This window comes from Xenopus tropicalis, chromosome 8 (assembly GCF_000004195.4).
Source record: "Xenopus tropicalis strain Nigerian chromosome 8, UCB_Xtro_10.0, whole genome shotgun sequence".
NCBI lineage: Eukaryota > Metazoa > Chordata > Amphibia > Anura > Pipidae > Xenopus > Xenopus tropicalis.
Window position 1 is genome coordinate 102,955,359 of NC_030684.2, and position 24,725 is coordinate 102,980,083.

Sequence of the window (24,725 nt, forward strand, 5' to 3'; positions counted from 1 at the left end):
TGTATGAATGGAATGGCATATGCTTCAGATTCAGCAAAAAAAAAAAAAGGAACTAACACAAGTAAAAAAAAAAAAGGAAAAACAGAAACTTTTATTTTATATTAACTAAAAAATAATTGAACCTTATTGGAAGCAAAACAATCATATCGGGTTTAAGTAATATTTACATGATTTTTGTTAGTATGTGGAGCCAAATTAAGGAAAGACCTCTTATCTAGAAAAACACAGGTCCCAAGCATTCTGGGAAACAGGGCCCATACTTGTACAAATTTTGGAGGAGAATTTATTTCCTTTTAGTTGAATTTCTAAGAGTGAAGGCCTAAAGTAGACGACCACACATTTTCTTCCCTTAGTTATACTTTAAAAATGTTCTCAGGATTTTTCAGATCGAGATGAATCAATATTAGATGCTCTTGTACAGCTTATTAATAAAATTAATCGCCGAGCAGAGAAAATGGATTTTCTTAAAGGCAAGCTGCAGGACAAATTTTTGGGACTGGCTGCCCTTCTGGATACCAAAGAAAGTAGGTAAACTTAATATAAGTTGAATGTACACTATCACTTTTGCCTTTTCTCTAACTTTATCTTACATTAAATTTCAGTAACCTTTGTAGAAACACTTTTATTCATTTATAACCTGTCAGCTTGTAAATATCTTTGTTAACATTCTGAGAACAGGTACAGTGGCTTGCAGAAGTATTCGGCCCCCTTGAACTTTTCCACATTTTGTCACATTACAGCCACAAACATGAATCCATTTTATTGGAATTCCACGTGAAAGACCAATACAAAGTGGTGTACACGTGAGAAGTGGAACGAAAATCATACATGATTCCATACATGAGTCAATACTTTGTAGAACCACCTTTTGCTGCAATTACAGCTGCCAGTCTTTTAGGGTATGTCCCTACCAGCTTTGCACATCTAGAGACTGAAATCCATGCCCATTCTTCTTTGCAAAACAGCTCCAGCTCAGTCAGATTAGATGGACAGCGTTTGTGAACAGCAGTTTTCAGATCTTGCCACAGATTCTCGATTGGATTTAGATCTGGACTTTGACTCGCCATTCTAACACATGGATATGTTTTGTTTTAAACCATTCCATTGTTGCCCTGGCTTTATGTTTAGGGTCGTTGTCCTGCTGGAAGGTGAACCTCCGCCCCAGTCTCAAGTCTTTTGCAGACTCCAAGAGGTTTTCTTCCAAGATTGCCCTGTATTTGGCTCCATCCATCTTCCCATCAACTCTGACCAGCTTTCCTGTCCCTGCTGAAGAGAAGCACCCCCAGAGCTTGATGCTGCCACCACCATATTTGACAGTGGGGATGGTGTATTCAGAGTGATGTGCAGTGTTAGTTTTCCGCCACACATAGCGTTTTGCATTTTGGCCAAAAAGTTCCATTTTGGTCTCATCTGACCAGAGCACCTTCTTCCACATGTTTGCTGTGTCCCCCACATGGCTTGTGGCAAACTGCAAACAGGACTTCTTATGGTTTTTCTGTTAACAATGGCTTTCTTCTTGCCACTCTTCCATAAAGGCCAACTTTGTGCAGTGCACGACTAATACTTGTCCTATGGACAGATTCCCCCACCTGAGCTGTAGATCTCTGCAGCTCGTCCAGAGAAACCATGGGCCTCTTGGCTGCATTTCTGATCAGCGCTCTCCTTGTTCGGCCTGTGAGTTTAGGTGGGCGGCCTTGTCTTGGTAGGTTTACAGTTGTGCCATACTCCTTCCATTTCTGAATGATCACTTGAACAGTGCTCCGTGGGATGTTCAAGGCTTTGGAAATTTTTTTGTAGCCTAAGCCTGCTTTAAATTTCTCAATAACTTTATCCCTGATCTGTCTGGTGTGTTCTTTGGACTTCATGGTGTTGTTGCTCCCAATATTCTCTAAAGCTGATGCCACACGAGGCGTAGGGCTGAAATTTCCGGCAAGCGGAAAAACGCTTGCTGAAAATTCAGCCCTACGCCTGCTACTTGTGCCTGCACCCGAATGAATGGGATACGCTCGGGTGCGGTCACATGTAGCCGATATACGCATGAAAACACGAGAGAATGCAAAGTCTCGCGTTTTCATGCGTATATCGGCTACATGTGCCTGCACCCGAGCGTATCTCATTCATTCGGGTGCAGGCACAAGTAGCAGGCGTAGGGCTGAATTTTCGGCAAGGGTTTTTCCGCTTGCCGAAAATTTCAGCCCTACGCCTCGTGTGGCATCAGCCTTAGACAACCTCTGAGGCCGTCACAGAGCAGCTGTATTTGTACTGACATTAGATTACACACAGGTGCACTCTATTTAGTCATTAGCACTCATCAGGCAATGTCTATGGGCAACTGACTGCACTCAGACCAAAAGGGGCTGAATAATTACGCACACCCCACTTTGCAGTTATTTATTTGTAAAAAAATGTTTGGAATCATGTATGATTTTCGTTCCACTTCTCACGTGTACACCACTTTGTATTGGTCTTTCACGTGGAATTCCAATAAAATTGATTCATGTTTGTGGCTGTAATGTGACAAAATGTGGAAAAGTTCAAGGGGGCAGAATACTTTTGCAAGCCACTGTATATACCAATAATATACATGAAAATAAGCAGCAGGAAATAATATTCTTGGAAAAAGGTTTCAGACAGCACTGAAACTTGTCCTCATAACACTTATGTCCACTTTTCAAGGTAAACTACAACACCTGTGAAGAGATTACTGCTATTGACTTCTTAGGGCTGTGACAGATGAAATGCCATCAGCTAGAATGTAAATCGACAGTGGGATGGCATATGCGGCGCCGAAATAGCGGAAGCTTCCTCTCAAGGCAACATCTGCGATTTTGGCTAATCGCAGTGCCTCGTACGCCATCCCACCGGCGATTTACATTCTAGCCGGTGGGATGGCATTTCGGAGAGATTAGTTGCCCGTGACAAGGGAGATTTGATGCGCGGTGACTAATCTCCCCGTCTGTCACAGCCCTTAAGAGCTACTTCACTGCCTTCATTTTAATATTATCTGTATAGATTTGCCTAAATGAAATATTAAGACTTTAATAGATTTGATATTTTCTACATTTCCTTAAGTTTCAGTAAATGTAAGGACTGACCGGCCTAACTCATAGTTTATAGCTTTGCCTGATTAGCTATTGGCGCACTTGCAGCCTGGCAAAAAACTCTTTATAATCTACACTATGGCTCCTATTATGTTTATAATCCTATAGAAAAAATCAGATAGACGTATAGCTCTCCAGGGCACAACATGTGACACGACTGGGCCAAACAGGGCTGTAAATTTCACTTACCATAATAGACACATCTCTGTAGGTTTTACCATATAGCAAGACATCTAACAGCATAAGTATTTCCATGCACAATTTTGCTTGCTAATGTTTGTATATCTTTATACATAAGTCAATGCAGCCAAGAACTCTGGTTTTTCCTTACCCTTACTTTGTCAGCCAGTGGTACATGTAGTCAATGTTTAATCTCCGTGTGCAAAAGTCTTGAAAATACACATCATATGCGTATGGGCATTTAAATTACAATTTTTTTTTTTCAGGGAATGGTTATTTAGACTGATGGGTGATTTAGTTTGTCTCTCAGGAAAGATTTCAGCAAGATTTTCCCCATATTACTTACCCTTATTATTATGGTCAGTGGCTCACAACCGTAATTATGACCCCAAATACACAGGAACAGCTATTTTTAGAAGGCATTCACTACATGGTGCAATAAATGCTTTTGCTTTCTTAATGGTCGTACACTGCCAGATCTGCGAGGTTGCTAAGCAAGCAGATAAGCTTCATTTGCCCACCCACACACAGGTTCAATTATATCCTGGGTCCTATGGAGGCCTACTTGACAGACAGTATCAGTCTCCTGATGCAGTCCTTGTACAAGAGGATTTTCAAATCTGCACACTTGATATCTGCCAATTTTTGGCAAGATATCCGTTGGGCAGGCCCGTCCGTGGGCCCCATACATGCACCAATCTTTTTTGCCCCATGTAAATAAATGATGAACACTAGCCGAATAGACTGTAGCCTTTAGCAAGAATTAATGAAACTGTTTTTTTCTAAAAGAAAGCTATTAAGCTATTGCAGGAACCAAAGCAAACCTGTGTTTAAACACCTCAAACTCAAGGCATTAGCTCAAATAAGAGAAGACAGGGAAATTAATTAATGATAGAATTCTCTTTCTGTTTGCATTCCTCATATGAGCATTCCAAAAAAATGAAGGTGTTGTAGGAGTAATGCAAATTTGAAGTTGGGGCCATGACTTCACAATTCATTTTGTTTATTAAAAAAAGCTCTAACTTGTTTGATCACAATTTTTGCCTGTTCATCTTAATGCCTTTACTTTCACCCATATTTTTTAGTTTTTAGACACAGCACTCAATTAACTACATTTTCAATAACCAGAAATTAAGCAATCTTCTTTTATATTTTAGGTCAGCCTACATCTGTCATTGCTCACTGACTTGGAAAAGAGCACCAGATCTTTTCACTGATTTTATTTGTTGATGACGCAAACAAAACATATTATAGTTATGAACATTAAAAAAAAAAAACAGTTCCCTCGTTTCTTTGTATTCAAGAAACAATGTTTTAAAAAATAAATATATTAATGCTATAGCTTTTGGATGTGTTGCTTATTTCACCATCCATTATGTACAGATAAAGTCCATTGCACACACCATTGCTCACAAAGACAAAAGGATGCAGTAAGTAAAGCTATGTGCTAGAATTATTAAGGCTAATGTTTCCAACAAACACTAGCTTGGCATTTTTAGAGCCAGAAGGCAAAATGTTCCAGAGTGTAACCCTCCACATAATAATGCAGAAGAGCAAAGATAATGATGAGTCTCTTGTTATTATTTCTTCCACAAGAACACAATGGTAAAAGCACATGTGCAAAATATAGCCATAACCACATTTATCACATCACTGACGGCTGGTTTGGAAAGGCAGAACCAAAAAGAACCATAGTATTATACTCTTCTTTCCCTGATAATGGTGAAATAGTTGTCAGTTTAGGAATCTTCCTGGGTTAAATTAATACCCTATACCAAAGTTCCAGTTAATGCCCGCTGCCTTCTTCCAATCGTATCCGCGATGGGTCAGTGAATTTCGCAGTCAGCAGGTAGAAGAGAGTAGGCCCTGGGACTAGAGCAAGAAGAGGCAGATCTTTCTCAAATTTATCCACTCTTGAAATGGAGATGATTCCATATGCATGAATAACCCAGTGGCTGAAAAGGACGACAAGCCGTTTTTTCCTCACCAGGAGGTCCTTAAAGGACTTAAAAGAAAAAAGACAATAACATAAGCATCTACAGCAGGTATGAACATGTAATTCTAACTGTTACATCCACATGTTTTGGAATTATCCACACTCTCAAAAAGAAAATCCTTATTCCTACCAAATGTTTGTTTCCAGCTGTTTTTTAGTGGCTGTGTGTATAATTACTGTTACATAATGTCTTAATTATTCACTGTGAGGTTTTCATTCACACAGCTCCAATTACAGACAAATTCAGTGATGCACTTAGGTAAAGTATGCGGTTTAATATACCCTGTAAGTAATAAATGCCACTCTGAAGTCAGATGTAGTTTTATATAAGGTTAAACATTGTGGGAAGTTAAAATAATTTATAACTCTACTCACCCTATATAAATCTTTGGTTCCTAATCAACAGCGAACAGGAGATAACTAATGTATCACAAAACTCAACTAAACACCCAAACATTGTAAATGATAGTCATACCTCTATTTCTGAAGCAGACATATAGACAGCCAGTGTTATTAAAGATAACACAAGAATGATGTAAGGAAAAGCATAATCTAGAAAGCAAAAGAGAAGATTAGCATAAACAAATGGTTTTCCTCCTAAATTAATGTGAAATGTTGATGCAAAATGATCATTTGTTCTTTTCAGCTTTAAAGGGGATATATATACCCACCCGTATAACTAAATGCAGAATTGCTCAGTGTTCAGAAAAGCACTCTGATCAATTATACATTATTACAATACCTGGAATATGTCCCCTATAACAAATGTGAAATGTTCACAGAATCATAGGTAGATTATACTCCCATGATCATGTGAAGAAAACCCTGGGGTCTCCAGTCCCTCCTTTGCCCTGTAGGAAGGCTGCTCTAGATAAAACGAGCATTACACCCCTAGGGGTGGTGAATTATAATGCAGCAATTTGTCTCTTGCCACCTGTGCATAATAAAGACAAGCACCTTTACATTCAGAGAACGTTAATGACACAAATCTGGCTAATAATATTTTTTTCTCAAATAAACCAAAAGGAATTTCATTTTTACATTTGTGCAGTAAGATGTATTATGACTTACAAAGCAGACCGCCTCCTACTGCCTGGATAACTGTTAGGATTGGGAAAAAGTAAAGGGCTGCATAAATGCTTTTAAACCGGTCTGACTTTCCCAATCCGCAAGCAATCTTCTTTATCAGGAGAGGTCGGAGAATCATCATTAACACCAGGGAAAAGGCATAGTAAATAAATACAATTGTGTACCTGTAAAAAAGTATAAACATATGCAGTGAGATACCAGAAACACCAAAGTTCCTAATAGTCTAGATATTTTTGAATGTTGAATAATAGATTTAAATGTTGAAATCTAGATCCCTAATCACCATGCTAATTTCAAAAATGTTAGCTGCTAGATAGTAATATAAACCTTACTGCTAATCATAAGTAGCATTCATAATACCTGTACAGTCTTACATTGAACTTCAACATTTAAAATGGTTAAAAGCCAAAACAGAATGCTAAAGAACATGCTCAATAATTAAAAAGCTCTTAAAAAAAGAAGAAGAGTAGATTTAAAGCTGGAATATTAATAGATGAGGCCCTGTATAGAAAAATAAGTAACAGTAGCAATAACAATAAAATTGTAGCCTCGCTGAACAATAGATTTTTTTGGCTGCTGGGGTCAGTTAAAAGTCAGAAGGCAAATAATTCAAAAAGTGTAAGAAAAGCTTCTAAGAAGGGGACATACTAAAAGGTGAACTACCCCTTTAAGAGTTACCAAATTGGCAACCAGTGTCATTCTATGTACAGCAGACTGTAGCCACTAGGTATCCCCCATGGATTTGTCAGATGAATTTGAGCTGAATACAAATTTAACCTAGCTCTATCGGAAAGGTGAGCTTCAATTTTCTTTTATTTTATTATTAGACTTCTGTTCTTCTAGGCCTGCAGCTGAAAATGGTAACTAGTTGTCTGGTTCAGTGACTCCAGGAAAAAAAAATACAAGACTAATTATGAGGCTTATATTTTATCATTATTTATTATTGCTTATTTTCTACCCAATCACTCTGCTATTAATGTATTCTGACTTCCTAACTGCTGCCTGATCACTAGGGTACCAAACAGAGGAATAAGGGGCAAAATAAACTTTTGCTACAACTGAACACAAGAAAGCAGAATTGCTCCTACAGCTCCCCATTATGACTGTTTGTACTGTCAGGTTAAGGGAGGTCTGGGTGAGTTTTCTACAGATAAAAAGTTGATGGCCTAACTTTGGTAGTAATACTGGCCTATTCCTATCAGTTTTCATAGGAGAGTGTCAGTATCACTTTAAGAAATTATTTAAACCATAAATACAATGATACATTTAAAGGAACAGTAACACTAAAAAATAAAAATGTTTTAAAATAATTAAAATATAATGTGCTGTTGCCCTGCACTGGTAAAAGTTGTGTGTTTGCTTCAGAAAGACTACTGTTGTTAACAGAAATAGCTGTTGTGTTGCCATGGGGGCAGCCATTTAAATTGAAAAAAGGAGAAAAGGCACAGGTTACATAAGAAGATAACAGATAACTGTGTAGAATACAATGGGAATCTATGCTACTTATCTGTTATCTGCTTAGTAACCTGTGCCTTTTCTCCTTTTTTCAATTTAAATGGCTGCCCCCATGGCTACACAGCTGGGTATTTATATAAACTGTAGTAGTGTTTATGAAGCAAACACACAACTTTTACCAGTGCAGGGCAATAGTACATTATATATTAATTATTTTTATACACTTTCATTTTTTGGTGTTACTGTTCCTTTAAGCCGGTTGTGCCTTAAAACCCTTGCAAGTTATATGCCGGTAGTACTTACAGAGGATAGACGGCTTCGTGGGTACAGTGCAATGTTTTCACATAATCAGGGCTTGGGTTATAAAGCATCGTATACCAGTCTGACAGCTTCTTTACTCGGCACGAATTAAGATGCAGGGATCCTATGGGGTCACTCACAAGTAACGTTGCCAGAGCAGCTACTGTGCATTCAAATAAAGCTGTGATGTGTTGAAAAAGTGCACTGGAACTAAAAAAAACAAAAACAAAAAAATATATTTTATCTTACTGGAAGCATGGATGAATATTATCAAAATTCGTACTTATGTAATTTATATATTTTTTTCAAATAACATTTTGCTTAGGGAAGCCCATTGACTTCTACAAGACCTTGCAAGCTTTCAGATGCTGAATTTCTACATTTGAGTTTTTTTGCGTTTTTTTTCCCTCTTAATAAATATTGAAAATCTGCATTTTTTAAACCATACTTTAAATTCATGATTATTGGAGGAAAATGAATCACGTGAAAAAAAAATACAAATGTTGATAAATACCCCCCTTAGAAGAGAAAGTATGAGATAGCATGTTAAAAGTGAACATAAACTAAATTCTTCACTAAAGATTTCTATCGGCCCCATTTCAGTCCTTATAAAGGGGTAAAACATGGGGCTGATTTATGAATAGTTAAACTTCACAAATGTGTTTGCCAGCAGCAACCAGTCTGCATTTTGCTTTTAATTTTTCAACTTGTTGTAGATGACTGAATTACGGGAAGGCTGTCTCCAATAGACTTATTTTAATCAAATAATTCATATTTTCAAAAATAATTTCCTTTTTCTCTGTAACAATAAAACAGTAGTTTGTTCCCAACTAAGATTTTATTAATCCTTATTGGAGGCAACACAATCCTATTGGGTTTATCTAATGTATAATCATTTTTTTGTAGACTTAAAGTATGGTGATCCAAATTACAGAAAAGTCCTTTATTCAGAAAACCCCAGGTTCTGAGCATTCTGGATTATAGGTCCCATACCTGTATATTAAAACCAGTTACCTTTTTTTTCCTGAATACCACTCGACGAAAAACCAGTGCAATATCAAAGGCAGCATAGCCATAAAGCCTAGGTATAACCAGTCATACAACTCTGGAAATTCTAAACACTGTCTGCAGATCTTACTGTGATCAATGGTTTGACCCCTTGGACAGACCTGAAAAAGGAACAAAGAAGCAGCTTGCTTAGACAATGTTTTCACAATTGGCAGTGTATGAAAGTGGGAGCAGCCCATGCACTTCATGGTTTCAAACCTTCTAACCTTCGCACAGCTAATACATGGCATCTACAGTGTATCTGTAAGGCTGATGTCCCATGGAGAGATTTAGTTGCCCACGGCAGATCTCTGTTACCGTGAGGGACTAATCTATTCAGAATGCCTTTCCACTGCCAGCAATACGAATCGCTGGTAGAAAGCGCCTACTTATTGCTTCGATTTTCTGAAGTTGCGCAAAGGTGCCTGCAGGAAAAAAATGGTAGGACCAGCTTTGCTCATTCAATTGCCTGTGGTTTGTAATTTGCACATCACATCAAGCCACATATTCCCAATGTGCCATTTTCCAACAATACCCTTGCTATAGATGCTGGGCCTGCAATAGGAAGCCTGAACTAGATAAGCCTAACACTGGTTGTACAGGAAGCTAACACCAACACCTAACGTAGTAAATATGAAGGATGGGAAGATACAGATAAATACGTATTTTGCAAAACTCACCCCACAGTCTCCATATATTTCTGTTGTCCCATTAATTTCCAGCACTGGTTTTCCACAGTATTCCCCATAGCATGTTTTATGCATGTCCACAGCTGCAATATAAAATGTTGATAGTAAAGTATTTTCATTAGTGAACTACTGTTTTATTTCTGAGATAAGATGAGAATGAAACTATTAAAATTACAATGTAACCTTAATAACAATATAATACCGAGAACAACAAAAACATTAATGTTGCAGTGCATTATTACAAATAATATACAGTTTTATTTCTTCCATAAGACACTAAGTTTGGATTTCCACAACTTTTGACTATGTAGATTGTAAGCTCTTTTGGGCAGGGCCCTCTTCACCTCTTGTATCGGTTATTGATTGCTTTATATGTTACTCTGTATGTCCAATGTATGTAACCCACTTATTGTACAGCGCTGCGGAATATGTTGGCGCTTTATAAATAAATGTTAATGTAATGTAATGTATGTACACCAGACAAAGCTGTCTCAAAGCAGAGCTAACTGCCCCAGGCCCCACAGAGCAGCAAGTGTTCATAACAAACCATAGAGTTACCTTCTGACTGTGGACCAGCCTCTAATGTCCTCTGTGATTAGAATGGGATATTAGTGGAACTTCAGGTGCTCTATTTTGCCTGAAAATGGCCACGAACACACATGAATTTCCTGTTTAATCAATGGGATCCTTGTGGGCTGTCACGGGCACTTTTCAGCTGGCTAAAATGTGATATTTGTGACAATATTCTGTTAGTGCAGGGGTCCCCAAACACTCAAATGTAAAAAGAGTTTGGGAGCAACACATGAAAAATGTACCTGGGGTGCCAAATAAAGGCTGTAATTGGCTATTTGTTAGCTCCTATGTGGACTGGCAGCCTACAGGAGGCTCTGCTTGTCAGTACACCTGGTTTTTATGCAGCTAAAATTTGCCTCAAAGCCAGGAATTCAAAAATAAGCACCTGCGTTGGGCCACTGGGAGCAACATCCAAGGGGTTGGGGAACAACATGTTGCCCCAAAGCCATTTGTTGGGGATCACTGTGTTAGTGGCTACTTGTTAAGACAGTTACAAGCAATAAAACAAAGTGTAAGGCTGATGTCAGACGAGGCGTATGGCGGATATTTTCGGCAAAATTTATATTAATATGTATATTTATGAATTTTGTTTTTGTTCTGTAAAACATTGGTAGGGCTCATTCTTAACATGCCCTTATTTACCTGCATTACTCAATGTATTCATATGAGTGAGAGGTTCCATAATATTCCAATGGGTATTTGTACAATATCTAAACACTCAAGAAACAAAACCCTAAAAAGGTGAATTACTAGGATGTGATATTCATTTAGTATTGCTCTTGTTAAACATTTTCAGATAGTGAAGTTAAAAAATTGTAGACAACTCCATGATGTTTTGACCTTTCCTGTACACTTAGGGGCTGATTCTCCAAAGTACGAGTTCGAATCCCGAAATGAGTAAAATTCGGATTAGATACGATAATTTCTGATGATCGGAAATGTCACAAAAACGCTTATGAAAACATTGTATTAGTATAATACGATAATATCGTATTGGCGATCTGAAAGTTACAAAATTTTCGTATCTGAACGATCGTAAACGGCGGGAAAACCTTTCTGACATTGATCCTTCTGTGCATGTTTTTGGAAGCCTCCCATAGGGCTCAATGGCACTCTGCAGCTCCAACCCGGCCCAAGGAAAGCCTCCCATAGGGCTCAATGGCACTCTGCAGCTCCAACCTGGCCCAAGGAAAGTCTCCCATAGGGCTCAATGGCACTCTGCAGCTCCAACCTGGCCCAAGGAAAGTCTCCCATAGGGCTCAATGGCACTCTGCAGCTCCAACCCGGCCCAAGGAAAGTCTCCCATAGGGCTCAATGGCACTCTGCAGCTCCAACCCGGCCCAAGGAAAGTCTCCCATAGGACTCAATGGCACTCTGCAGCTCCAACCCGGCCCAAGGAAAGTCTCCCATAGGACTCAATGGCACTCTGCAGCTCCAACCCGGCCCAAGGAAAGTCTCCCATAGGAATCAATGGCACTCTGCAGCTCCAACCCGGCCCAAGGAAAGTCTCCCATAGGGCTCAATGGCACTCTGCAGCTCCAACCTGGCCCAAGGAAAGTCTCCCATAGGGCTCAATGGCACTCTGCAGCTCCAACCTGGCCCAAGGAAAGTCTCCCATAGGGCTCAATGGCACTCTGCAGCTCCAACCCGGCCCAAGGAAAGTCTCCCATAGGGCTCAATGGCACTCTGCAGCTCCAACCCGGCCCAAGGAAAGTCTCCCATAGGACTCAATGGCACTCTGCAGCTCCAACCTGGCCTAAGGAAAGTCACGAGACCGAAGCTTGAATGAATCCGAAACTTTCGTAATTGGCACGACAAATACGATTTTGTTTCACAAATTGTCACGCTTTTTGTTGCAAATTTTAAAAAAGTCACGCAAATTAATGAAAAAGTGGCAAAAAATATGCACAGTACGACAGTACAATTTTTGTATTCAGAAGCAATCGTACTTTGATAAATGGGCCCCTAAAGCTGGCCATACACGTGGCGATCTGACAATGTTTTGTGCGACCATCGGTCGCACGAAACATCGTCAGATCCGCCACACACCATTCAGGGCTGAATCGGCAGGAAAGGAGGTAGAAACAATAGGATTTCTACCTCCTTCTGCCAATTCAGCGCTGAAGGGAGATTTTGGTCAGGCGCCTGATCAAAATTTTCAAACTGGTTCGATCGGCGAGTCGGCTGATATCAGCAGCTTCCTGCGATATCGGTCGACTCGCCGACATACCATACATGCACCGATTATTGTACGAAACGAGGCAGGAGAACATTACACTACTGTTAAGAAGTTAAATGATATAGCCAAGTACTTTGTTATATAGAGATCATAATGAGATCCCAAATAGGCATACGAAAGAGCACAGTACTCTGTGTTGTTGGTGTTGTTAATGTGTAAGCAGTCTTTGATGCGTGGGCTGTCGCTCAAGGTGTGCTGGGAGTTGTAGTTCAATGGCATATGAATGCAGCTTCTGTAACAGCTTCTTCTTTAGGTGCTTAAAATACATTCATACACTGGGAATTTTGGGGCATCTAAGACATATGAAGGTAGAGCGCAGTGAGACCCAACGTACCCCTTCATGTAAAGCACCCATTATGACAATGAGACAAATATGTAGGACTCCATGGGAACCAGCGTTATGCAGATTTAGCTTTGTATTTTTCTAACAGAGTTAAGTTCACACTACCGAGCGTAACATACATAGCGAAACGTCCTCAAATAACAAAGAGCTACTCACCCATCCCCAGATGAGCCGAGGTTCCCCGGGACCCCTTCCTACCAACCTGCGGTAGACATAGCGAAACTTCCGGCTTGGGGGCGTGGCTATTCAACGTCAAGCGCGGCGCTTAGTCAGCTGACACTAAGGCGACATTTTTCATGTGGGCAAACGCGCTTACCTTATCATAATTCTCCATACTTTGACACAAATCATATGTATACAACCTCATGCGGTACCATTCGCTGATCGCTTTAATTAAAAGAGCATTATAGTAATTCCTTTTTTTTTTTATTTATAACTCCCGGCCTATTGGCGATTACCAAAATAAACATGGCAGCAGTTCTAAATGCGGACTCTTCACACTGCGGTAACCCAGGCATTATTGGACTACAACCCCCACAATACACAAAGTGATGGTGGCAGTTGCGGTATTCTGGGGATTGTAGTTCCGTAACATAAGGTCTCTATCCCACAACACAGGCAGTGATGGCTGCCCCTAGATTGCCACAGTTGCCCCCTCATGATGGGCCTATGCTGTCCGTGGTGGATATGCACACAGGGGGCGAACCTTTGAGGATCGTACTTAGCGGGGCTCCGGCTCCCGAAGGCCGCACCATTCTAGAGAAGCGCCGCTGGGTGAGGGAGAATGCGGACTGGCTCCGGAAGGTGCTTATGTTTGAGCCCCGGGGGCACCGAGACATGTACGGCGCCCTGTTAGTGCCAGGGGATGAGGAGGAGGCCAACATCGGGGTGCTTTTCATGCACAATGAAGGCTATAGCACCATGTGCGGACATGCAATCGTTGCGCTCGGCCGCTTTGCGGTGGATTATGGGTTAGTGAATGCTGCGCAGGGGCCGGAGACTGCAGTGAATATTCAGTGTCCCTGCGGACTGATCCGCGCTTACGTCTCCTATACCGGGGGGCGCTCCGGCTCTGTACGCTTCCGCAGCGTCCCCGCCTTTGCTTTTGCCACAGGTACATTACACAGGAACTCTAATTAATATCTTTTATTGTTTAATGGTTTGTTTCTGAGTCACTATGTTTCAGCCCTCAATTGGAGGTCCTTTTGACAGACTTCTGGTGTAGCTCAGGGGTTTATACCATGAACCTTTTGTTTCCACATGGGAGAAAATGTTTCTTTGAGGGCAGAATGTAAAACAGGGCTAAATATTTATTTAGGCCGTTACATGAAGACAAGACATTTCATTTGACTGTTCCTTACAGGATCTTCCATACCATGGGTCAGTGAGTTGTCCTTTATATCAGTGTTTTTCAACCTCTTTTGGGCAAAGGCACACTTGTTTCATGAAAAAAATCACAAGGCACACCACCATTAGAAAATGTTAAAAAATTTAACTCTGTGCCCAGCAGCAGTGCCCCCCTAGTACACTGGTGCCCAGCAGCAGTGCCCCCCTAGTACACTGGTGCCCAGCAGCAGTGCCCCCCTAGTACATTGGTGCCAAGAGCAGTGCCCCCCTAGTACATTGGTGCCCAGCAGCAGTGCCCCCCTAGTACATTGGTGCCCAGCAGCAGTGCCCCCCTAGTACATTGGTGCCAAGAGCAGTGCCCCCCTAGTACATTGGTGCCCAGCAGCAGTGCCCCCCTAGTACATTGGTGCCCAGCAGCAGTGCCCCCCTAGTACATTGGTGCCCAGCAGCAGTGCCCCCCAGTACATTGGTGCCAAGAGCAGTGCCCCCCTAGTACATTGGTGCCCAGCAGCAGTGCCCCCCAGTACATTGGTGCCAAGAGCAGTGCCCCCCTAGTACATTGGTGCCCAGCAGCAGTGCCCCCCTAGTACATTGGTGCCCAGCAGCAGTGCCCCCCTAGTACATTGGTGCCCAGCAGCAGTGCCCCCCTAGTACATTGGTGCCCAGCAGCAGTGCCCCCCTAGTACATTGGTGCCCAGCAGCAGTGCCCCCCTAGTACATTGGTGCCAAGAGCAGTGCCCCCCTAGTACATTGGTGCCCAGCAGCAGTGCCCCCCAGTACATTGGTGCCAAGAGCAGTGCCCCCCTAGTACATTGGTGCCAAGAGCAGTGCCCCCCTAGTACACTGGTGCCCAGCAGCAGTGCCCCCCTAGTACATTGGTGCCAAGAGCAGTGCCCCCCTAGTACATTGGTGCCCTGCCTACGGCACACCAGGCAACATCGCGGAACAGTGGTTGAAAAACGCTGCTTTATATCACGTTTGGGGCTGGACTATTACAGATCTGTGATATCATACAAAAATGTCTGTGGTTAATCTTGGGCATATGGGGGCAAATCACTTGTAGTGCCATTGTCTTTCAGTTGGACAGACCTGATCGATAATGTGATGCATTTTGTTATATGGTATGTGCCCTTTATATGAAACTGGTATATTTATGTTATTTAGTAAACACAAACCCACCAAAATTGTATTATACAAAATAATGTGCCCCTGATAAAATATGAGGATATCAGAAGTCACCTTAGAGTTCCATGACCTGTATAAAAGCACTCAACTTTTATGCCTTTTACTTATAGATGGTCATTGAACTCTTCTGTCATTTCTAATATAGGGAATAATGTACTCCCATTCTAAAACATAAGGATGTTAGATGTCAAAGAGGAGTTTCTAGACCATAAAAAACCACAAGAACACAGGCAGAGTACTTTTGTACAGGTCATGGAAGTCCAAGTCATGACACATTATAGCACCGTGACATCATTAAGCACCATTTATAAGCAGGGCTGTGGAGTCGGTATATAAATATTTCAACTTCTCAGTTTATGGTACCTTCAACTCTGACTTCAACCCCTCTTTTTTAATATACTAGTGTATTCTTTATCAAAAGAACACAACCCTCCATAATGTTTGGGACAAAGACACAGCAAAATTTTAAATCAAACAATTCAGACATGATTAAAGTGCATATTCCACTTTCATTTAAAGTGATTTGAATACATTTCAGTTTCACCATGTAGTAATAACATCACTTTTTATACATAGTCCCCCGCATTTCAGGGCACCATAATGTTTGGGAGAATTGGCTTCCCAGGTGTTTGTGGTTACTCAGGTATGTTTCATTGTTCCATTAGTGCAGGGATAAGGTACCTAGGCTGCATCTACCATTGGAAGTCTGGAGTTCAACATGAGGAGAAAAGCTGTGCCAAAGAAAAACAAGAATATAACCATTAGAGATATTGGGCAAACCTTAGGATTACTGAAATCAGCTGTCTAGAATATCATTAGGAAGAAAGAATGCAATGGTGAGCTCTGTATTGACAAAGGGACTAGTAGGCCAAGGAAGACCTCCACTGCTGATGACTGAAGAATCCTCACTATAGTAAAGAAAAACCCTCAAACACCTGTCCAACAGAAACACTTAAGGAGGCAGGTGTGTTTTTGTCAGAGACTACTATTCGGAGAAGACTTCATTAACAGTAACAGTAGTTAGCTACAAAAATGGCCGGATTGCAGTTTGTTAGTAAAGTACTTAAAGAGCCTGCAGAATTCTGGAAAAAGGTGTTATGGACAGACGAGACCAATATTAACCTGTACCTGAGTGATGGCAAGAGGAAAGTGTTGAGATGAAAAGGAACTGCCCAAGATCCAAAGCATACCAGCTCATCTGTTAAACATGGTGGTGGGGGTGTTATGGCTTGGGCATGTATGGCTGCCATGGGTACTGGCACACTTATCTTCATTGATGATGTATCTGCTGATGGCAGTTGCACAATGAAATCTGAGGTGTATAGAAACATCTTATCTGCTCAAGTTCCAGTAAATGCCTCCAAACACATTGGATGGCGCTTCATCCTGCAACAAAATAATGATCCCAAACATACTGCTAAGGCAACACGAGAGTTTCATAAAGCTTAAAAGTGTAAATTCTTGAATGAAAGAATAGTAGAGGAACTTCAAGCACGACCGGACACAGGAGTCTGCTAAAAAGCGATCTTTATTCTTCCATTTAAAATCAAAGTGCCAGGCACTTTGATTTTAAATGGAAGAATAAAGATCGCTTTTTAGCAGACTCCTGTGTCCGGTCGTGCTTGAAGTTCCTCTACTATACTTTGATTTTCTTCCCTTCGGCTACGGGTTCGGGGCCTTGAGCACCCGGACCACCTCTGAACCTGGGTGAGCTTTGTATTTACATTAATTTTGCTGAACTTGGTAACTCTCTATGACTGAGTGGGATTGAACACACATGTGACGGGCTCGGGGTTTTTACACCCGGGTCGATATAAACATTTGGTATGTTATTTTCCCACTATAGACATATATTTATACACTCTTTGGAAATGTTCATTTTGTAATCAGCCTTGACTCCTTGTGGGTTTTGGATTTTCAATCTTAAATTCTTGAATGGCCAAACCAGTCACATGATTTAAATCCAGCTTAGGAAGCCTTCCATATGCTGGAGAGGAAACTTAAAGGGACAAGCAGGAGTTGCAAATGTCAACAAATAACTTTAAATGAAAGTCTGGAATGCGCCCTTTAATCATATCTGAATTGTTTGCTTTAATATTTTACACTGAGGAGCAGAGCGATAAATAAAAAAAATGTGTTATGGAGGGCACCTGTATATGAAGATGGTGCCTGCTTTTGGGAACAAACCAAAGAACTACTGACTTAGAAGCTAACACACTACCCTATTGGCTACCCAAGACCGGCACTGCCAACATGAATAAGGACACTATTCAAGTTTGGGTGTGAATCTATAACTAAGCCCATGTCATTAGTGGCTTTTTATTTTTTTAAAGAAACTTTTCTTAAACCTAAAGTTTAAGCAAAAGACAAAATTAAAATCATAAGGTGGTAAAAGCTCAGCTGGACTTCACACTAGTGAAACAACTGTGCACTGGGCTTAATTATTACAGCAAAAAGTACTTTGTTATGACTATTATCTGTGAAATAGGACATTGTGACATTGAATTTTTTTATTACAATTTCAATTTTTTAGGAGTCTGTACATTTTTGCCAACTTTGACTTCAGGAATTGCTCCACAGCTCTGCTTATAAGGATAGAATTTAAAGGATATTCATGCCAGAAGCCGAGGCTAGATGGCAAAACAGTTACAGTACATGAATGTATTCTGGTGTTTTGTGCTCTTAGATGTTACTGTTGATGTCCCTGGATACGGGAAGGTAGTAGTGGACATTGCATATGGTGGAGCATTTTATGCATTTGTTAGTGCAGAGACATTCGGGTTGGATGTATGCTCCTCAAGGACCAGGGATCTTGTAGATGTATCAGCTGCAGTGACAGAATCTGTAAAAGCCCAGGTAACTGCTATATTATTAACTATCCCCCCTCTGATGCTGACTTAGATATTGATCATGTTGTAACCTGGCTGAGAATTAATAGCGTACTAATCTTTCACGCTTATGAACATAACCATGTTTGTGTGGTTGTGATATGAAGCATTAATCAATAACACACTACTAACAGCTACACCTTTTAGTCTTCTTGTTGTTCATAATATGTTTTTCATTCAAATTTATTACAGGTTAAACTGAATCACCCAGACAGCGATGACCTTGCTTTTCTCTATGGCACTATATTAACAGATGGCAAAGATTCTTACAGTGAGGAACCGACTGCCAACATATGCATCTTTGCAGAGTCCCAGGTAACATTGTTTTGTATCTTGCTGTACTGGATAGGGAAAATATATCAATTGCCCTGTGCTTCACAGAGTGCTCTTATTTTCAGGGGAAGGGGCAGCAACTGCGGAATAGAATCTATAGAACGGCAAGATAGTGTCAGTTACAGGTGACCTGACATCTTATGGCACTGATATCTAATACAAATAATTTTATCTTAGAAATTTCACGTTCTTCATTTCCCAGGGTGCCACAGCCATGTAACTTGTGCTTTGATAAACTTCACTCACACTTTACTGCTGAGCTGCAAGTTGGAATGATATCATCCCCCTCCCAGCAGCAATCGGCAGAACAATGGGAAGGGAGCAAGATAGCAGCTACCCAGGGATTCAGCCAGAGTGAAAGCCGGGGAATTTGACAAACTAAATTTCAGCACTTTTTAGTTGATATCACAAAATGGGTCCATGGTATAAAGAACCCAGTGAGTGATTATTTTTTTCCCTTCAATATAATCTGTAGTACCAAAAGATGGTGCTGATGAGTAGAAGAAAAAGTACCAAATGGTCATCCAGTTGCTCTCCCTTTTGTACAAGAACAAAGGGTTTTTTTGCAGCAATTTCCAGTATGCTAAATAAAATCCCAGTGACGGACAACCTGCATTGATCATTTGCTTTTACAAATGTAGAGGCATACCCCCCACAAGGTGCATACACCTGAAAAAGGGGATTGTACCTTCTGTGCTCACTTCTGTCTAAAAAAATCTGCATAGTAGGAGGTATACTTCTGTGTGCGCCTCAGGTAATGAAGGTCTGAGCCACTTTTATTGTTTGACATTTATACAGTTTCGGTGACTGGAACACACTTACTTGTATATACAGTACAACAAGGTGTGCAGGAGGGGTACATACAGGAGCTGATCAGGCAGCATTCAGTTTACACCCTGTCTGGTCTGCACTGCCAGGCCTCTATATAGCTGGATGGATTAGTGGCAGAAACAGATGATAGAAATCACACTTCCAGTACTCTGAAGTCTGCGCGGTCGCTAGGTTTTGTTTGTACACCCACACATTTTCTTGTATTTGTGAATGATGTGTAACCTAGGGGCATGCCACCCACCTGTTGCCCCTCCTGTAGGCAGTGCTGAGGCACAACTCTGAACTTTTACAACCAATCGATAGGTTCTTGCATTTTAATGTTGAGCAGGACACTGTCTAGATTGAGTTTGCACAATCCTTGTGTTCTTATGTTCCCTCTAGCTGCTCATATGTCCATCTGCAATCAAACAGCACACGAATATTTAGCTTCTGATAAAACTGGCTGTAGTATATTTGCTAATGTGGTGGTGCCATTATACTTTAAGCTACACTGTGGGAAGGGACTGATAGCAATGGTTTAACATTCTGTCTCTAACTGCCTGTGTAGCACTGTGTATATTGCCATTATAAGTCCCTTAGACCGATTCGGCAGCTAATTGGCCCGTGTATGGGCACTACCGACGGGCCTGCCCGACCGATATCTGGCCTGATATCGGCCACATCTCAATCGGGCAGGTTACAAAATCTAGTCAGTTCGGGGACCGCATCGGCTCGTTGATGCGGTCCCCGGACCCATCTGCCTATACACGCCATAATAACTTGAAGAAAGAATTAGCCTGAATTCTCCCGATATCGCCCACCCAAGCGAGAAGATCTTAAGGTGTATGGGCACCTTAAGACTGGCCCTACTTTTAGTGACTTTAGTCACTCACTCACTAAAGTGATTTATTATGAATACTATTAAAGACATATTTCAATGTGTAACCCCTCTTCCAATCAGGTTGACCGAAGCCCTACTGGTTCTGGTGTGACAGCACGCATTGCTCTGCAGTACCACAAAGGGTTAATACAGCTGGAGCAAATAAGAACTTTTAAGAGTGGAGCAACAGGCTCTCTCTTCACTGGAAAAGCTGTTAAGGTAGAGTATATGGGATACTCATTGTCTGGCCTGGCCTTGTCATGCTGTTTGTTACAATTACATTTTGTGGCTACATTACTAAGCATATCCAAAATAAGTGACCTGAACAGGTGGGGTTATCATGGTTTTACCATTTGGGGTACATATGTACATTCCACATATTCCATGTAGGGTGAGCAGAAATCATATTCATTCAACTTGTAAGGGGTTTTGCAAGGGCTGAACTTTGACGGACCTATCACTGTACAGTGTAGGTGGTAATGCTGCTCACTGTGCATTTAATCCCACCCATAATAGCCTGATTGCACTGTGTACGGCCATAATACATCATGGAACAAATAATTGTGCTTATTTAACTTCAGTCGTTGCTCATTTCTTCTGATTCCACTTGAGAGTTTCCCTGCAAGAATAGAAGCAGATAAATTGAGCTGCAGCTAAAAAGCAGAATTCCAAATGTCTGTCTGGATAATAAGTACTGGGAGGAGGTGAGCTGATGGGTCCCAAGTCAAGTGCCCAGTCCTTGACCCATTCATTCTGCCATGAAAAGTAACATGGTTTTAGCATCAGATTACTTGTTCCTCCTAGATAAGCAATTAACTACCAAAATTGAGTTAGAAAATGATTTTTTGGAAGCTGCGCCTCTAAAAATCTTTTTGTCGTGTTTCCACAGGAAGTAGGAAACACCAAAAAGCAAGGAACCCAAGAGCTTAATTAATATAGGCATGAACTGAACTGAGTAGTATTCAGAGGCACCCCCTAGTGATCAACAGAGGTCAGCTACAAAATATATATACTCATATACTACTTGGTTTGTTAAAAAATGTACATTTATTTTACTCTATTAAAAACAATAGCCACCCCATAGATCTAGCCTAACTCATTTCATTCTTACCCAGCAATTAATCATAGGCTCCAGGGGGGAAATACACATACAGGAAGTATATATAAGGATCAAACCCCAGTCACCCCTTAAAAACAACCAATGTGCAACACATCATTAACCATATAACAGTGACTTACAGGTCACATATACAACTCTGTATTGTCATGATATGAAACCTCTACATTATGGGGTTAGCTACATTCTATTCTAATCTAATGTTTTTATTTAGGAAACTTTGTGCGGGAATTTCAAAGCAGTGGTGGTTGAAGTCTCTGGACAAGCCTATTATACTGGCGCCTCAAGCTTTGTCATTGAGAATAAAGACTCGCTAAAGGATGGATTTCTTCTTAAGTAATTACATTTATTGTGTGAGAAGTCTGAGAGAGCACTTTTATATGATAATGAACAATTTTCCATTACAAACTCCTTATTGTATCATTTAGAGCACAGAGCAGCTATGAAACTGATTTAGTAACAGTGCCCATACACACACTGATATTATCGTACTAAATGATGGTTTTGTATGATATTCGGTGAGCGTATGATGAGTTGACGAAGCAATCAATATTGCAAATGCCTTGGATATCGGTCGTCTCAAAGACTGGGCAGGTCAGAGAATTTGGATGGTGCATCGGTCCCATGCAGTTATGTAGAGCTGAAGCTTAATTATAAAACATAACTAGAAGCCAGCATTGGGCATTGCCTTATTTTTGGAGTATAGCGAGTTAATTGCTGAATATGAAATTCTCCAGGTTTAGCATTAGTGGGAAAAAGCTCATAGCCTGTAGAGAGGCACCATACCATGTATGGATAAACATTCCTGATACTTGGTTATATTTCCCATATAGGTGCTTTGCCACTTAAAAATACAAGTCTATGCTGCTATCAACAGTGCAAGCTACACTACAATAGTAAGGGCCTAATAGGCCTGGATCTGCAGATGTCCCACGGGGAGATTTAGTCGTTGAGATTTTTAAAAAGCGAGTTCCAGCGAGTCGCTCGTCTTTCCCTAAAAATCGATTACTAGAGATTTCAAACAAGGAGCGATGCTATTTCCCACAAATCCAGGTGTCATATTCACCGCCCACAATTAGAAATTACACTCGCAGCGACTTCCCGCTCAGTGGTTTTTACTTTCAGCGATTCCTATAGTTTTGAATGACAATGCTTTCTTTGTAAAATCTCTCAAAAAAACGTCTCATAGCGAATCGGAGGGATAAGCAATTTGAATTAGTATCGTCTGTTTAGATACTTGCGATTTATATTCTTCTCTATGTAGGGACGAAACAAGCGACTTGTTGCTGGAACACACTTTTTAAAAATCGCAGTGACTAAATCTCCCCATGGGACATTAGCCTAAAATGGTTCTCTGGAACATAGGGATGTCTAGATGGGGTGTTGCAGAAATCCTATATATATTTGTTACCGGATTATGATACTGAAAAGATTATGTATTAAGAAGGAAAATTGGAACCCCAGAGTGTATGCAATCATTGAAAAAGACTTATTGGCTTCAGCAGGAAGCATACAACTGGAATATGTTATAGAATATGTGACCTATAGTACAGAAGCCTGTGATGTGGCTAAAGCCTCATCTCACAGTTATTAGAAATAATCAGTCAGTGTTCCATATTCTAATTTTTCTAATGATCAGTAAAATGTTTCTGCTATTCATACTGTACTTAACGTTGACACAAACATATCTGTACAATTTGTATCTGATGATCAAAGGAACATTATCACTGGAAAGCTTAAGTTTTGAGGAACACTCCGCAGTTCAGTTCATGCTATAACTTCTCCCCATGCATGACAAATGGACTGCATGAAAATAAAGGGTTTAACGTCCCCTTTACAGTGCCCCTTAAATCTGCACCTCCACATTTGTGCTTCTGGAAGATCATGCTTTGGCAACCCCAGTTAAATATAACTTTTAATTGTGTCAAAAGAAAACCCCCAAGAAACCCATTATAAATAGCTCTTATTATTATTACAACATGCCTATGAGTACCTCAGTGTCCCTCTTTTCCTTACATGAGTTACTATCGCTCCCCTAGCACATGTGCCACATTCCATCCACCTTCATTCACCCCCCCCCACCAGTGGTACCGGTATTCACATTTCCCCCCCACCAAACTTTAAATGCAATCCCCACAGTTAAAACTGAAAATAACAATGAGCTGCCTAACATGTGTTTTGCTGTCATCCAAGAGCTTTTTTCAAAAGCTAGCTTGCCCCCAATCCATGTGTAGTACATACAATAAACCCTTTTGCACCCCCCTCATTAACTGAATTGTGTGGATGATGCAGATATTGTTTTAGGCTAATTGCATGACAAATGGACCCTGCTGAGATTTTCTTCTGACTCCTAGCAGCTGGAATGTCCATTTGCAAATCACCACTTGCAAGGTAGGCACACAGCATTCCCCTCACTTCATTTACGTATGTCCATATGTCCTTCATTTCATTTATACCCTAAAAGGTCTGTCTGCCCATGAGCACTGATGTTGAAGGGGTTACCTCTCAGTGTTCCCCTCTTCCTAGAGCAACACAAAAGCCCAGTAACACCAAAGAAATGAAGGGTTTTTATATGCACTCAAACAGAATGTATTGTTACCCTCAGCTGCCAACTGTGTGTTTGCTTTATAAAATATAGGATACAATTTAAACATCATTTTTTTTATTTACTATTTTGGATGTCGTTGGAAGTATAGGAAAGTGATTATAAGGACCCAGTTTTCATATATCTGTAACCTTACAGTGAGCTAAGTGGGTGCCTGAGCCCAAAACATTTAAAGAGCTGAGGTCTACACAGAGAATGCCCTGTGTATGTGTCACTAATGCACACCCTCGGGTATTACCTGAGCTCACCGCTAGTGCCATGGAGATCTGCCAGGCAAAGGGTTAAGTGCCAATGGCTGATTCTTTCATGTGTCACAATTCCTTTGTAGCCAATGTGTGTTTGTGCTAAATTTGTGTTTCCTAGTGATATCCCCCCTTACATCCAAAGTGAGATTTTGATTATATTGTATAACATAAATGCTTTTTGTTTGTACAATTGTATAGATTTTAACATTTGTATCAAACATTTTAATAAACCACAATGACTTTTCTTTGTTCCTAAGTTTTAAAGTTGGTGAAATAAAATGTAACTGCATCGTAGCATTTGCA

The 24,725-nt window shown here is 40.7% G+C and overlaps 3 protein-coding genes across 4 annotated transcripts in view; 2 read left to right on the forward strand and 1 right to left on the reverse strand.

The window, feature by feature from the left end:
* Window positions 1–4,622, forward strand: part of LOC101732248 (putative leucine-rich repeat-containing protein DDB_G0290503) — a 27,045-nt gene extending 22,423 nt beyond the window's left edge. Inside the window, exons 19-20 of one of the 2 annotated variants that reach the window (XM_031890720.1) lie at window positions 377–528; window positions 4,439–4,620. In XM_031890720.1, the coding sequence (XP_031746580.1) occupies window positions 377–528; window positions 4,439–4,511 (225 nt within the window). In that variant the 3' untranslated portion in view covers window positions 4,512–4,620. Of the gene's footprint in view, window positions 1–376; window positions 529–4,438 lie in introns of both variants that reach the window. The other variant, XM_004917212.4, reaches the window with a different exon arrangement.
* On the reverse strand, window positions 4,272–13,337 carry jkamp (JNK1/MAPK8 associated membrane protein). Its single transcript, XM_002933734.5, has 7 exons — window positions 13,169–13,337; window positions 9,849–9,940; window positions 9,136–9,290; window positions 8,125–8,331; window positions 6,349–6,530; window positions 5,753–5,829; window positions 4,272–5,286 (listed from the first exon to the last, which is right to left on the reverse strand). The coding sequence occupies exons 1-7, from the start codon at window positions 13,170–13,172 to the stop codon at window positions 5,068–5,070; spliced, it is 936 nt and encodes a 311-aa protein (XP_002933780.2). The 5' UTR covers window positions 13,173–13,337; the 3' UTR covers window positions 4,272–5,067.
* Window positions 13,338–13,489: 152 nt separating this feature from the next.
* On the forward strand, window positions 13,490–24,678 carry l3hypdh (L-3-hydroxyproline dehydratase (trans-)). Its single transcript, NM_001008127.1, is given in 5 exon segments — window positions 13,490–14,126; window positions 18,231–18,400; window positions 18,625–18,747; window positions 20,537–20,674; window positions 21,787–24,678. Coding segments are annotated over 5 exon segments (1,047 nt in total). The 5' UTR covers window positions 13,490–13,636; the 3' UTR covers window positions 21,913–24,678.
* Window positions 24,679–24,725: the final 47 nt, after the last annotated feature.